The sequence below is a fragment of the Lucilia sericata genome, unplaced genomic scaffold (assembly GCF_015586225.1).
Source record: "Lucilia sericata isolate MDLA Ls3-8-SP2 unplaced genomic scaffold, ASM1558622v1 Contig000033F_arrow, whole genome shotgun sequence".
Lineage (NCBI taxonomy): Eukaryota > Metazoa > Arthropoda > Insecta > Diptera > Calliphoridae > Lucilia > Lucilia sericata.
In genome coordinates, this window is record NW_023994071.1 from 731,817 (window position 1) to 745,000 (window position 13,184).

General features: G+C 28.8%; 1 protein-coding gene across 1 annotated transcript in view; it reads right to left on the reverse strand.

Moving 5' to 3' along the window:
- Positions 1-13,184, reverse strand: part of LOC119612032 (tyrosine-protein phosphatase 69D) — a 314,226-nt gene that overhangs the window by 89,525 nt on the left and 211,517 nt on the right. The window contains exon 8 of the mRNA XM_037967748.1: positions 11,915-12,025. Within this exon, the coding sequence (XP_037823676.1) occupies positions 11,915-12,025 (111 nt within the window). The remainder of the gene's footprint in view (positions 1-11,914; positions 12,026-13,184) is intronic.

Below are 13,184 nucleotides of genomic sequence, written 5' to 3' on the forward strand. Positions count from 1 at the left end.
TTTAAAAAATAATACCTGAAAATTTTTTAATATATGTAACAAATTTAAGAGTTAACCTTATGGATGAAAATAATAGTGCTAGGTAAATTTTCTAAAAGATGTCGAGTTTTCCCTAATTAATTTGTCACTTAAAAAACATTAGGTAGGCATGTTATATATCAATGGATAGGTAATTTTGTCTATTTTTCAAAACTGTATATAATTTTTGAAAATTAAAAAATTCGCGGAATACTTTTTAAAAAAAAAAAAATTAAAAAATGTTTTTTATTCAGTTTTTGTGAAGATACAAATTTTTCAAATTGCAATAAAAATTTTATTTATGAATATTTTTTGATGAAATTTTATAGTTAGGTAGAGTTTTTTACTCAAAATCCAAAATCCAATAATTAAATAAAATTTCGAATTGTCTTATTAGAAATCCCGGAATTCCCAAAAAAGTTTTAAAAAATCCCAAAAATGGGATTTTTTGGTTTTTTGCCTATTATATCCATACCAGGGGCGGGGTTATCGAAACCCGTTACAAAATGATTAAGAACATATTGGGTCACTATGCGATTTGAGAATTTTTGCTCAAAATTGAATTTTCCATGAAAAATAGGGATTTTTTGGATGGACCTGCTCCCCTCGGTATCAAAAATTTTTAGGTTTTGTTTCATTTATCGTATTTTATGTAAAGTCAGCTTTCCAAAAAGTATAAATTCTATATACATCTTCTTAGAAACTTTTTAGATAACTTAAAAAGAAAAAGATACTTTTTTCCCAAAAAATGACAAAAAATCGCCTTTTTTTAATTTTTTAAATTAAAATGCCTATAACTTTGGACTCAGTCATGATTTTTACATAATTCTTTCACTGCTTGATATATAAACTTGTTGTTAAGCGAATAAAAAAAATGGCGAAAATCGGGAATATTTGGACCCGCTATTATCAAAAAACTAAAGTAAGGACGGTAAAAAAATTTAAAATTTTAATTTTCAAATGCGAATATCTCCTAAACTATAAGAAATAATTTACTGCTACATTTTTTATAGTGCTCGATGAGGAGATTCTATATACGAAATTTTTTTAAATCGGAACTCAAATGAAGAAATAGGATCGTTTTAAAAATTTAACATAGCCGAGGTGTCCTAATTTGAGGACCCTAAACTCGACAACACCTCCTCTTTGTGCATACCAAATTTCATTAAAATCGGATTAACCGTTTAGAAGTTACCGAATTATTTCCCTCTTTTTTTCCTATACCACTGTGCAGCATAAAAGGACACGCTCATGCACGTCGTTGTGCATAAATTTTTGAGGATTGATCGTGAACTATGAAATTCGGTATGTAAGTGTCCAAATAACCAAAATTTTATGTTTCAAAAAATCGGTGCATGGATACGCCCACCTCCCATACATCCTAAAACGTAAAAACGCCTTTTCACCTACATTTTTCATCAAATTTCATTCCAAATAAACAAGATGTACATATGTTTGGTAACACATTTAACAAAAATCCAGAATCTGCAAAAAAACATTGTTACAAGGACACGCCCACCTCCCATATAACTTTAAGCGTAAAAACGTTATACCTAAATTTTTATCAGAATGCATTCAAAATTGACATACATATGTATGTTATAGTAATTGTTTTTGAAAACTTTATACCAAATTTTGTTTCAATCGCTCAAAGGTTTTGTTATGCTCCCATATTTCCTTTTATTAAAAATCGTTCTAAAAAGGTCAAATACTGACAGATTGTTATTAACATAACTGTATGTATTAGTTTTCTCAATTATTTTTATTGAAATATGTCTTTTATATAGTTTTTGTTGAAAACTTGAACAAAAACTAGTTAAAGTTACTAAAATCACATATTCCAACACTGAATTTACAAAATATTTAGCTTTTATGTGTATTTAACAACAGAAAATTAAAACTGATGGTGTAAAGATGTTGGTTTTTACAATTTCGTTTTTGAAAACCAACCAGTTTTAGTTTTGGTATAAACGGCATATTAAATATAAAGTTAAAAATATCCTTTTAAATTATAATCATCCCAATGCACAAAAAATTATTATACAATTTAGAGTTTCGATAAATATCAATTTTTTATAATCTATAGTTAAAAATCGTGGTTGTCTGCCAAAATTAACGCATTCAAGAATATTTAAGCTATTTCCGTAATTATAATTACGGAAAAAATTGCCTTATATCTATTAATTTGTTGTTGTAAATACATGTAAATGGTACTAAAATTGGCTAATTTTGGCTTGTAAGTAAAATGGATTTTTTTATGTTGTGGTTCGAAATCGAAAAACATTAATTAAAAATAACGCACTTTTATATGTTTTTATTTAATACTTAACCAAAATTGAAAAATATGTTTTGTTTTTGAAGAAAAAAATATATTATTAAATATTTTAAGAGCTTCAAATTTAATGAATTATGTGACTTCTTGCAAAAAATTTCAACAGTATATACTAAAACTTAATATATTCCCCCAAGAAAATATAAATTTTAAATTGACATTTCTTAAATAGATTTATTTTTTGTTTTGGCTATACTACGAACATAGTCTTATTTTAGCTGCATATTTTTTTTTTTTTTTGAAATTTGCGAATTAAGGCATAAACAAAACTGCAAAATTTTCTAAGTTGTGGTTCGAAATTTAAAAAATTAATTTTTAGAAAATTTTTTTCATACAAGCTTTGGAATGCATTATTCTGTCAAACATATTTGGCTAAAATTTCGTTGACTTTAGCGCCCTCTAGCGTCATCAAAAAATGCAAATATATATTTTATTTTATTTTACATATTAGTTAGGACATTTTATAAGCTTTCCAAAAATATAACATTCATAAATATCCTCTATACAAAAACAAAAATGAATTTTGCCTTTGGAGCAAAGCACTGTGACCGACAAATTTGGTTGGTTTTTCTATCTGTGCTTCGAGATCGACTTCGAACTCTTGTTGTATTTGGTGATGTTGAAGGTGTTAACAATTGAATAAGTTTCTATATTGGTAAAAGTGTTGACATCACTATCTGCATCGCTGACCTAACAAATATTGTTTCTTTGGCAACTTTTATCTAATAATTTATCTAACGATGTTATTTTACTTAAGCCTCTTAGATGTAGAACAATTCATCGTTTAGAAGCTTCTTTAACCAATGTGAAAAAAGTACCTCATCTGTAATTTGATTACAAGCCAATTCTTTCATCTCATTGAAAAGACAACTGGGCTTCTTATTTCCTAGATAAAGTTTTTCGAATAACCGGTTTATTTTTGATTCTTGAGACTCATCAAATAAATTAATAAGTTTCAGTTTTAAACTATTATATTTTTCAACATGGAGAGGATGTTTTATGATGCTAGAAATTTTTTCTATAACCATTAAATCGAGGGAATCTAGAACTTTTGAATATTTAATATTGTCGGAAATTATTGAAAATTTTTTGAATTTTTCTTCAGCAGGTCTGGATTTTGAGTCCAAAATTGAAGGAGAACCAAATTGTTAGCTCTTTTGCACTCATTATCTGAAGCTTTGTTGTTGGTAAATTTGGGGACGATACATTCGTCTGCAGAAATTGATTAAAACGCGTTTCCATCGGTTGAAAGATCATAGCGGCTAGGATCATCAACATGTAAGATTTCCATTATGTATGTTTAAATTTTTAACATTTTCTCGCATTTAGTCCGCTAAGAGGTAGGTTCTATTTCTTGAAAAGATATGAAATTTCTTCAGTGTTTAAATCTGCAGTGGACTTCATTTTATTTATTTTCGGGGTCACTAGTATGGAAATCTTACACTCCCGCTCACTTAAATATGTTCACTATTTTGTTTACGTTCAAATTAATTTTTTGCAAAAAACAATGGACTAATTGGTTATATTAAAATTTTAATTAATACCATGATGTCTTATATATCACTAGATAGACAAGCATTAGTGCAATACTTAGTAACCGATTTTTAATAATTTTTTTTCTAAAATACTACGTTTTTGAACAAAATTTTTTTGCCTCATTTGAATAGGTTCATCATCTTTAATTGACAAAAACAACAACAAAATGCATTTTTCATGAAGCTTTTTTATTTTTATAAACATTTTTTGAAGGTCTTAGAAAAGATTTAGTAAGGAACATATCCGCCGTTACTTGATATAACTCCGAAAACTCGAGATGATAACAAGTTATAAAGATTCTTAAGTAATGCCAAGGATATTTCGGCCCAAGACTTTTTAGTTCCTTCAATTTAGGCTTCTTTTGTGTCATACTGTCTTCTCTACCTATACACATTACGAGAAAGAATATCCGAAACCTTTTCAATAACAAATAGGTGAGAAGATTATAGAGACCATTCCAAAATATTTACATTCTGGCTTGGAATCCACCCTTTTACAGCCCTGACGGTATAGATCGGGGCATTATATTTTTGAAATAGCCACGGCAAGGGTTCAAAGATATCCGAAAATGTGAAAAAGCTGTTTCCAGTATGGCATTACAATTACTACAATTCTTACTAGATGAAAGAAATTGAAACTCACATGTTTATAATACGAAATTGCCCCCACTACATCCCACATCCTCCACAACTATGCAGACGACTCAGGTAGAGCTCTTCCTTTCAAAAATCATAAAAATAATGATTATATCGATCTGGACCTTCAAAATTAAACTTTTTCATCCGAAAAAACACGATGTTGATATAGATTTTTAGAACCATGTGTTCATGTGCAAACTAAGAAGGTTTTTTCTTTACGAGTGGCAATTGAAATGGCTTTTATTAATTTTTTAATATTGCTAAAGCCTTGGCCCTTCTTACAATACGTTTTACTGCAGCTAGGCTTGCTGTAACACCCACTTTTGATTCAATTTTTGCTGCAGAATTACTTGACTTGGAGCCAGATTTGATGAAATCTCTTCTGTCCTCTTCTGTTGTGAATCCATATGTACGTCTATTAATGTTTTCTTAATATTCAGACTGTTTTCTTATAAAATTGCGAATAACATTCTGAATATGCAACCTATTTTTTTTAATATATTGTCTATATTCACAGACACTAGAATATGAATGGATTTTACTCACTGCCAGCAGTAAACTGATTTTATTCTGAATGAACCTAATCAAGTAAGCCAAAAAAATATAGCTAAAAAAGTTTGTTAGAAAAAAATCATTGAAAATCCGCTATTAGGTATTGCGCTAATTTTTTCTCACTAGTGATACCTAAGACATCATGTTATTATTTAAAATTTTAATATTACTAATTAGTCCATTATTTGATTATAAACAAAATCGATTTGATTGTAAACAAAACAGTAAACCTATTTAAGTGAGCGGGAGTGTATGTCAATTTAAAATTAAAAATATATGTATGTATGTATTTTATACGAAGAGAAAAATTTGATTGATTATATTTTTTAGAAAACTTAAAAAATTGAAAAAATATTTTAACAAATCAAAGTTAACAAAGTTAAAATTCATTATAAAATCAAACAAGTGGTTCACCACATTTTTGTAGAAATTTATATGGTAACGCTGTTCACAACAGTTAAAAATCTCAACAAGCGCAAAAAGAAATACAAATACTATATGCTTGACAGCATTAAACAAACCCTGCAGTACGACGAACTAGTTCGACAATGGCGATATCAATAGCCACTAAGAACTACAACTAGTGAATTGTCAACCCACTAGCAATGTTATTTACTGTTGAATTTAACATGAGGATGTTATTGCGAGTGGCCGATTGACACCTTATGCATAACATGTTTCCATTAATATCACTAGTTCAAATTCTTCAACACAAATTAAAAAATAAAGAGAAAAAATGAATTCTGAAACTGGGGTTGAACTTGGTATCTATCGGTTTGTAGCTAGAAGCTCTTACCACTGAGCTATTGATCACTTGTTCGCACGAAGCTCTAATTGTTGTTATGAAGATCATGTAATTTTTGTAACAATGTTTGTATTTTCTCCGCCATTAAATGCAAAGGGATACTGTCAGCATTACATTTCGTCAGAAATGTGCCATGTGGTTATTTTAAACACTACATGTGGCTATCAAAGTGATATTTTTAAAACATTTAAGTTATTTAAAATTTATTTTCATAAATGCGAAAATTTATCAAATGTGAACTACTGATTAGAATGGTGAAATGTAGTGAACGTTTAGACAAAACATCGACCACTTTATTTACCAGAGGTAACTAGTTAGTTGGAAATGCGGTAATATAACTAGTGAAATTGTCACTTTTCGTACTGTAGGTTACTGTCGCTTTGTTTCAGAAATTGCAAACATATGTAATTTGTAAAACAAAAAACAAAATTTGCAAAAACGTTCGTATTTTATCAACAATAAAAATTCATGCTCATTCATTTGAGAAAAGTTTATAAAAATATTTTTCTCTTCTTTTCTCAATTTTGTGTATGAAAAAAATAATACATACAAGAATTAAAAAAAAACTGCCAGTTTCCCTTTTATTCTCTTGGACCAGAAAGGCACAAAAAATGATAAAAACGTGTGAAATTAGTACTGTCTTATATATTTTTTTCTTCTAGCGTGGAAATATTTGTGTTTTATCTCTCAAACCATTTAAATATATGTATGTATTTTTGAAGTACTGCCAACCTTTCATGGTGTAAAAACGGACAAAATAGGGCATTCTACATTAATTTGTAAAAAAGATATTTATAGAGTCAAAATTATAAATATGAGAAAAAAATTACTAAAAATAACATTAATTAAATATTAATATTTAGGCAGATTTAAAACACACGGGTAAAAACGGGAAATATTTTTATTTTTGGTACTTCTTGCACCTTTTGAGCATGTTCCAATTACACCCGTACATGTTACAACCACACCAATTTTAAAAACTTGATAGATCTAAAGCATCATGGCTACATATTTTTTTCGTAACATGGCCCAGAAAGGGGCAAAAGGGAAAAAACGCGCAAACATTGGTACTTTTTGCTCATAAACAATAAATATATTTTTTCTAAAGTAAAATTTGTTCCTTTTGCTAATATTTTACGTGTTTATACCCCACACCACTAATACAGGTCGCATTTTTTAAGATAATTCAATGAAATGATAGTCTATTGTCTCAGTGACGAAGCCTATTGAAAATGGTTATGATCGATCCATTATTTCACCTAGCCCCCATACAACTAAACCTCCGAAAAGGGCTTGTAAGCCTTGTAATCAAAGTACAGGCCGCCATTTTAAATATAATTCAATGAAATTTTACACAAAATTTTCTATTGTACTAGAAACGAATCCTATTGAAAATGGGTAACATCGGTCCAATATTTGATCTAGCCTCCATACAACTGAACCACCGAGTAGGGCTTTTTAAGTTCATAATTATCTTCAATATACTCGTATCTCGACAAAAAGTTACAAAACCAAGATAGGGCCTCATTTGACCCTAGTCCTATACAAAGACCCCTTCGAAATATGACTTATATTTATGTACACAATTTTATTCAACAAAAATGCCTAAGGTATATCTGAGACAAGATACAATTCAACTTAAATGCTTTATTATGAACACTAAATCAATTTTTTTTGTAACTGGTGTAGGGTATTAATTTGGTCGGCCTCGTCCGAATATAACTTCTTACTTGTTACTTGTTATGTGTATGGGGTATGCAAAAAGGTGCAAAAAATATTTTATAATCCCAATAGATTAAATGTATTTTTACAACAGAACCCCAGAATCAAGTGGTATTCTATGTTTTTGAGCCCATGAAAAAATGTCTTTTTAAATATATGCATTTACAATTAACGGTTAACTTTAAAAGACGTGGGGACCTTATTCCCAATTATACTTTTTTAAAAGTTATTGCCAAAAAAAGATTAAAAAATCTTTATAAACAAAAAAGTTATAATAGTTCAAAGTTAGGGAACATGCAGCGAGTAATTTTAATTTGTTGTAAAAAACACGATTTTCGAAGTACCGTATTTGGACAATTGTCTCTCATATTGAATTCAAACTAAGGCAAAAAAGAACCAACAAAATTTTGAGTTTAGTCCCCCTAAATTGGCAAAATCTGACACTGTGCGGATCTTCGAATCTATCCAGCAGTATAACCATTTTACCAGCAAGCTGGAAAGCAAAGAAACTTTTAAACAATTTGTAAGTAAACATTTAAAAAATTTAATTATGTACCATGTTTTTATTTTTATTGACAATATTTATACCCTACACCACTTTAGTGGGGAGGGTATATTGGATTTGTGCTGATGTTTGTAACATACAAAAATATTCGTCGTAGACCCACCTTAAAGTATACCAATCGGCTTAGAATCGTTTTCTGAGTCGATTAAGCTATGTCCGTCCGTCCGTCTGGCTGGCTGTCCATGTAAACCTTGTGCGCAAGGTACAGGTCGCAATTTTCAAGATAATTTTATGAAATTTGGCACGCACGTTTTATTTGACCCAGGGACGAAGCCTATTGAAAATGGTTAAAATCGGTCCATTATTTCACCTAGCCCCCATAGAACAGAACCCCCCGAAAAGCGCTTCTGAGCTCATAATTATGTTAAATATACAGATATATCGATAAAATACGGCACAACTAAGTTTTATAGAAGTCTTGATGACTCTGCCAAATTTCATAAAGATCGGGCCCATTTGACCCTAGCTCCCACACAAAGTCCCCTTCAGAAAATTACTTGAATGTCCCAAATTAATGATGAAATTCAGCACAATAAAATATTATGCCAATATAAATATATTCACAAAATTTTATCGGGCTTGGTCCATATTTGCCCCTAGCCCCCATATAAAGCCTCTTTCAGAAAATTAGTTTTTCATCCATAAATTGCTTAAATGTATCGGAACAAGGGAATATTGAAGATAAATGCTTTATTATGAAAAATAAATCACATTTAATATTCATAACTGGTGTAGGGTATCATATGGTCGGCCACGCCCGACTATACTTTCTTACTTGTTTTTTATTAAGTTTAAACAGCTGTAGGTACTTTCATCCGAAATATTCTTTGACAAATGTATTTGGAGTTCCTGAAGAATTAATTTCATTTAGATCATTGTATGCGCAAATCTGCCCTAAAAATCACACAAAAGCATTTCCAGTACGGTCATAACTGACAAAAAATACGCTTTCTTCACGTATACGGGACACCGGTGTCCAAAGATTTTTTTAAATTTTTTTCGATGTAGAGCGTAATTTTGAGTTCACAGCTACAATAAGTGTTTATTTCCAAAGAAAACTAATTTCTATTTTAGAATTTAATGCCACTTCAGGCCAAAAGGATAATAAGGTAATTTTGAGTTCACAGCTACAATACCTAAATGGTTATTTCTAAAGAAAACTAATTTCTATTTTAGAATTTGATGCCACTTCAGGACAAAAAGAATAATATCTTTATAGTTACATAGCAAGGGGCTCATGTAAAAAAAAATAATATTTTAACTCAAAAACATTGCTTCTTGAGTTAAAATATTTTTTTTATAGATATCCCACTAAGTATCCACAAAGCTCTTAAAGGAAATGGTCTAAGCTTTCATTTGAGCAAAAAAAAAAAAAAAAGCAACAAAAACGTCCATTTGAAAAAATCTTATTCTTAAGTTAAAAAAAATATTTTTTTGATAGATGTCCCACTCGCATACCATTATGGGACTATAAAAACATTAAAGTAAATTAAATTGTCTAAGCATTGAGCAAAAAAAAAAAAATAAATAAAAAAATGGGATTTAAAAAAAAAATTAAAAAATGATTTAAAAAAAAATAAAAATTTTTTTTTGGAAACATTGAATAGCTATTTGAACTCCTTTGGAAAATTTTTGCTGGGACCAACAGGTGAAAAATGTCCAACTTTGACCTCCTCTAAGTCCGGCAGTTCTGGACCTACTTTCCAATAGTACTAAGATTGGTGCAAATTTCGTCTAAATCGATCTTTTTAGTTGGGGCACTTGATATGAAACTGCCCATATAGTATAAATTTCTGTAGGCATGAATTAATGTATTTTTTAATATAAAATATTTTTACACACTGCTTGAGTTACCCCTCTCAAAATATTCGTTGTTATGTCATATGATGTTACTCAAAATATTTTGGATTTAGTGTTGTCCTTTCGTAGGCAGGACAGCTTAAAAAATCCTAAGGGGGATACAATTTGACATGTTCAATTCAAAATTTTTGATAGAGCCAAAATATTTTGGATTTAGTGTTGTCCTTTCGTAAGCTGGACAGTTTAAAAACATCTTAAGGTGAATACAATTTGACGTGTTCAATTCAAAATTTTACTCATATTAAAAAATCTTTGTTTTGTTCTATGATGGTTCCCAAAATATTTTGAATCTATCGATGGCCGTTCGTGAGTGGAATAAGTCCTGAATAATTCCTTTTCAGCTATTTTTTTCAATTTTACAGTCTCTGCTTAAACAAAATATACAATATGTGCTATCATTTGAAGCCTCGTATAATGGTGTACAAAACTTGCAACATTGTGCATAAATTTCATTTATTTTAATGAAAACCCTAAAAAAAAATTATTTTCTTGAATATGACAATTATGAGGAGACTGTTAATATATGATTAATACATCGTTAGATGCGGCTTTAAAATCCATTTCAAATGATACCAAATTGAATATGTTTCAAAAGAGTACTGAATTAAAAAAAAAAATAATTCAAAAATGAGTTTTTTAAATTTGGTCCAGCTCACGAATGGCCATCTCTAGACTTAAATTATTTTAGGAATCATCATAAAACAAAAAAAGGTAAATTTTGAGCGGGTAAAAAACACGTTTTGGCTTTCCATATAGATTGAGTCTGTCTTATGTACATAATATGTATTGTAAACGGAAAAAGTATTTTAAATATTTTTTTTCTTTTTTCATAAGTGAAGATAAAAAACAAAAAGACGTCTTATTAAAAAATATACGAAACTAATATTTTCTTTCACTAGTAAATGAAATCCCATTAATAACACACAAAAAATAACGTAATAAAAATACATTTATTATTTAGTACTTTTTGAACAATTGTGTTTATTTTAGTGCTTCTACTTTGACAACCAGTTTCGTCTATATGTTCCTATATGGCACCGACCCTCATAATGGCTCTATATTTATGAAGGACAATTTTTACTAGGGACAATAAGTGAAAAGTTACACTCATTCGAATAAAGCCCTGTATGACCAAAATGTACAACTTTGACCCACTCAAAGTCCGGGAGTTCTTGAATAGTGAAAATTTCATCCAAATCAGAAGACATCAATTTTAAAAGTAGGGTAACTTGACACGAAATTGCCCATATGTATATACATGAAAAATTTCAGCATATTTGAGGTACTTGGAGTAATTTAAAATTCAGTTAAAATTGCATTTTTGTAATTTTAGAATAAAAATGGTGAAATTTACGTAATATTTTTAAATTACACAAAAACTTTTTTCATTTAGAAATAAGTTGTAATTTAATTTAACAAATTATTATCCATACGAATTATTTTTATGTAATGAAAATAATTCGTGAATTCGTAAGTTTTATAAAAAATGGGCATGTAGTTTTATTTAATTATATTTAGTAACTTAATTAATCGCTTAAATCTCTTAAATTAATTAAAATAAAAAATCGTAATAAAATTATTTTACTTCGTAAAATATAAAAAAATCTTTTCGTACAATTATTTCGTAATGTGCAAAAATATTTTTTTATTTATTACAAAAATTAAGGTAACGAAATTATTTTTATAAAATAAAACAATGTTTCTTAATATGTATGTATATACGAAGAAAAATATATATTAACACAGGTTTTCGTTATTTCGTAAAATTATAAGAGGGTTTGATTAAATAATATTTCGTTTATAGTGTAGGGCATTATAAATTAAAAATATATTAAAAACACTACTTTGACTTAAAATAATACAACATTATTTATTAATATACGAACCCGATTCCGATCATAAGGAATAACCAGATCACTTCTATTTTTTAACAAGTTGTGTTCGCTGCTTCCCACAGAACATGATTTGTTAGTTTCATCGTTTATTGTCTGCAGTTTCTGTAATAAGAGTAAATAAAATTAGTTCATATACATTAGCATAGTTAAATAATAAAATTTAATTTACTAAAATACTCAATTTAATTCCATAGGATAGGAAATATTACATTTAAATAGTTTCCAACCATAAATGTGGGAAATATCTTCTGGAGAACAATTTTGTAATTCAAAAAGTGCTGTGAGACATTCCGACCGTCGTTATAATTTCAATCTTTCAAATTCCTTATTTTTAGTTTCTTCAAATTCTTATTAATATTGTTAATTCTCAAAACAAATCAAATTATAGTTTTAATTATACATTTTTAGTAAAAGTTTTGATTAAAACTTTAAGAAAAATTTATAATTAAAATTTAAATAGAAACTGATTTCACTCCGAAAGAAATTTAAGTTTTTATTTTATTATGCGGAATTAATTTACCTTTTCAATGAAATTTTGTGAAATAGCTCCAAATTATAAAGAGTTCATAATCTTAATATGAATCAGATATTTCTTTATAGGAAATGTTCATAACTAAATAAATATGATACAGAAATGTCGAAAACATATTTCTTAAAAATGTTGCAGGTTATTGTATATTGAAAATTTTTTAAATTTCCCGGGAATAAACGTTATTTTAAATCAATTCTCGGGAATGAAAAATGTACGGGAAATTAGAAACTCTAATATTTAATATAATCTTAAAGCTGAAAGTAGACAACACTCGTTAAGGCGGCAACGCGTTTCACGCTTTTCAATGTTTTATAAGCTGCAAGTTACACACCAAGCGTCATTGTTGGGGAAATTTATTTCAATTCATTTTAATTTAATTTTATTCTACACAAAACAAAATACCACCCTAATTGAGTTGCCGACGCGCCAAAAGTTGAAAGTTGCCTAACTTTTCGCGGCAGACGCGTTACAAACTATAGTGTGTAACTTGTTAAATTAAAATACACTATTTCAACTTTTTTGACAGAAGTTCAACGCGTGATGTGTACTTCCTCCTTAAAATACCGAGACAACAAATTATTCGAAATATTAGTTCAGTCTATGGCAAAAAAAGAAAAGTAGCTATGCAAAAAATCATGATTCTGGATTTTTTGCATCTCTGTACTGAAATCTACATTGCGCAGAGTGGCTCAGAATATATTTTTTGGAAATAAATCTAGCATCGAGATA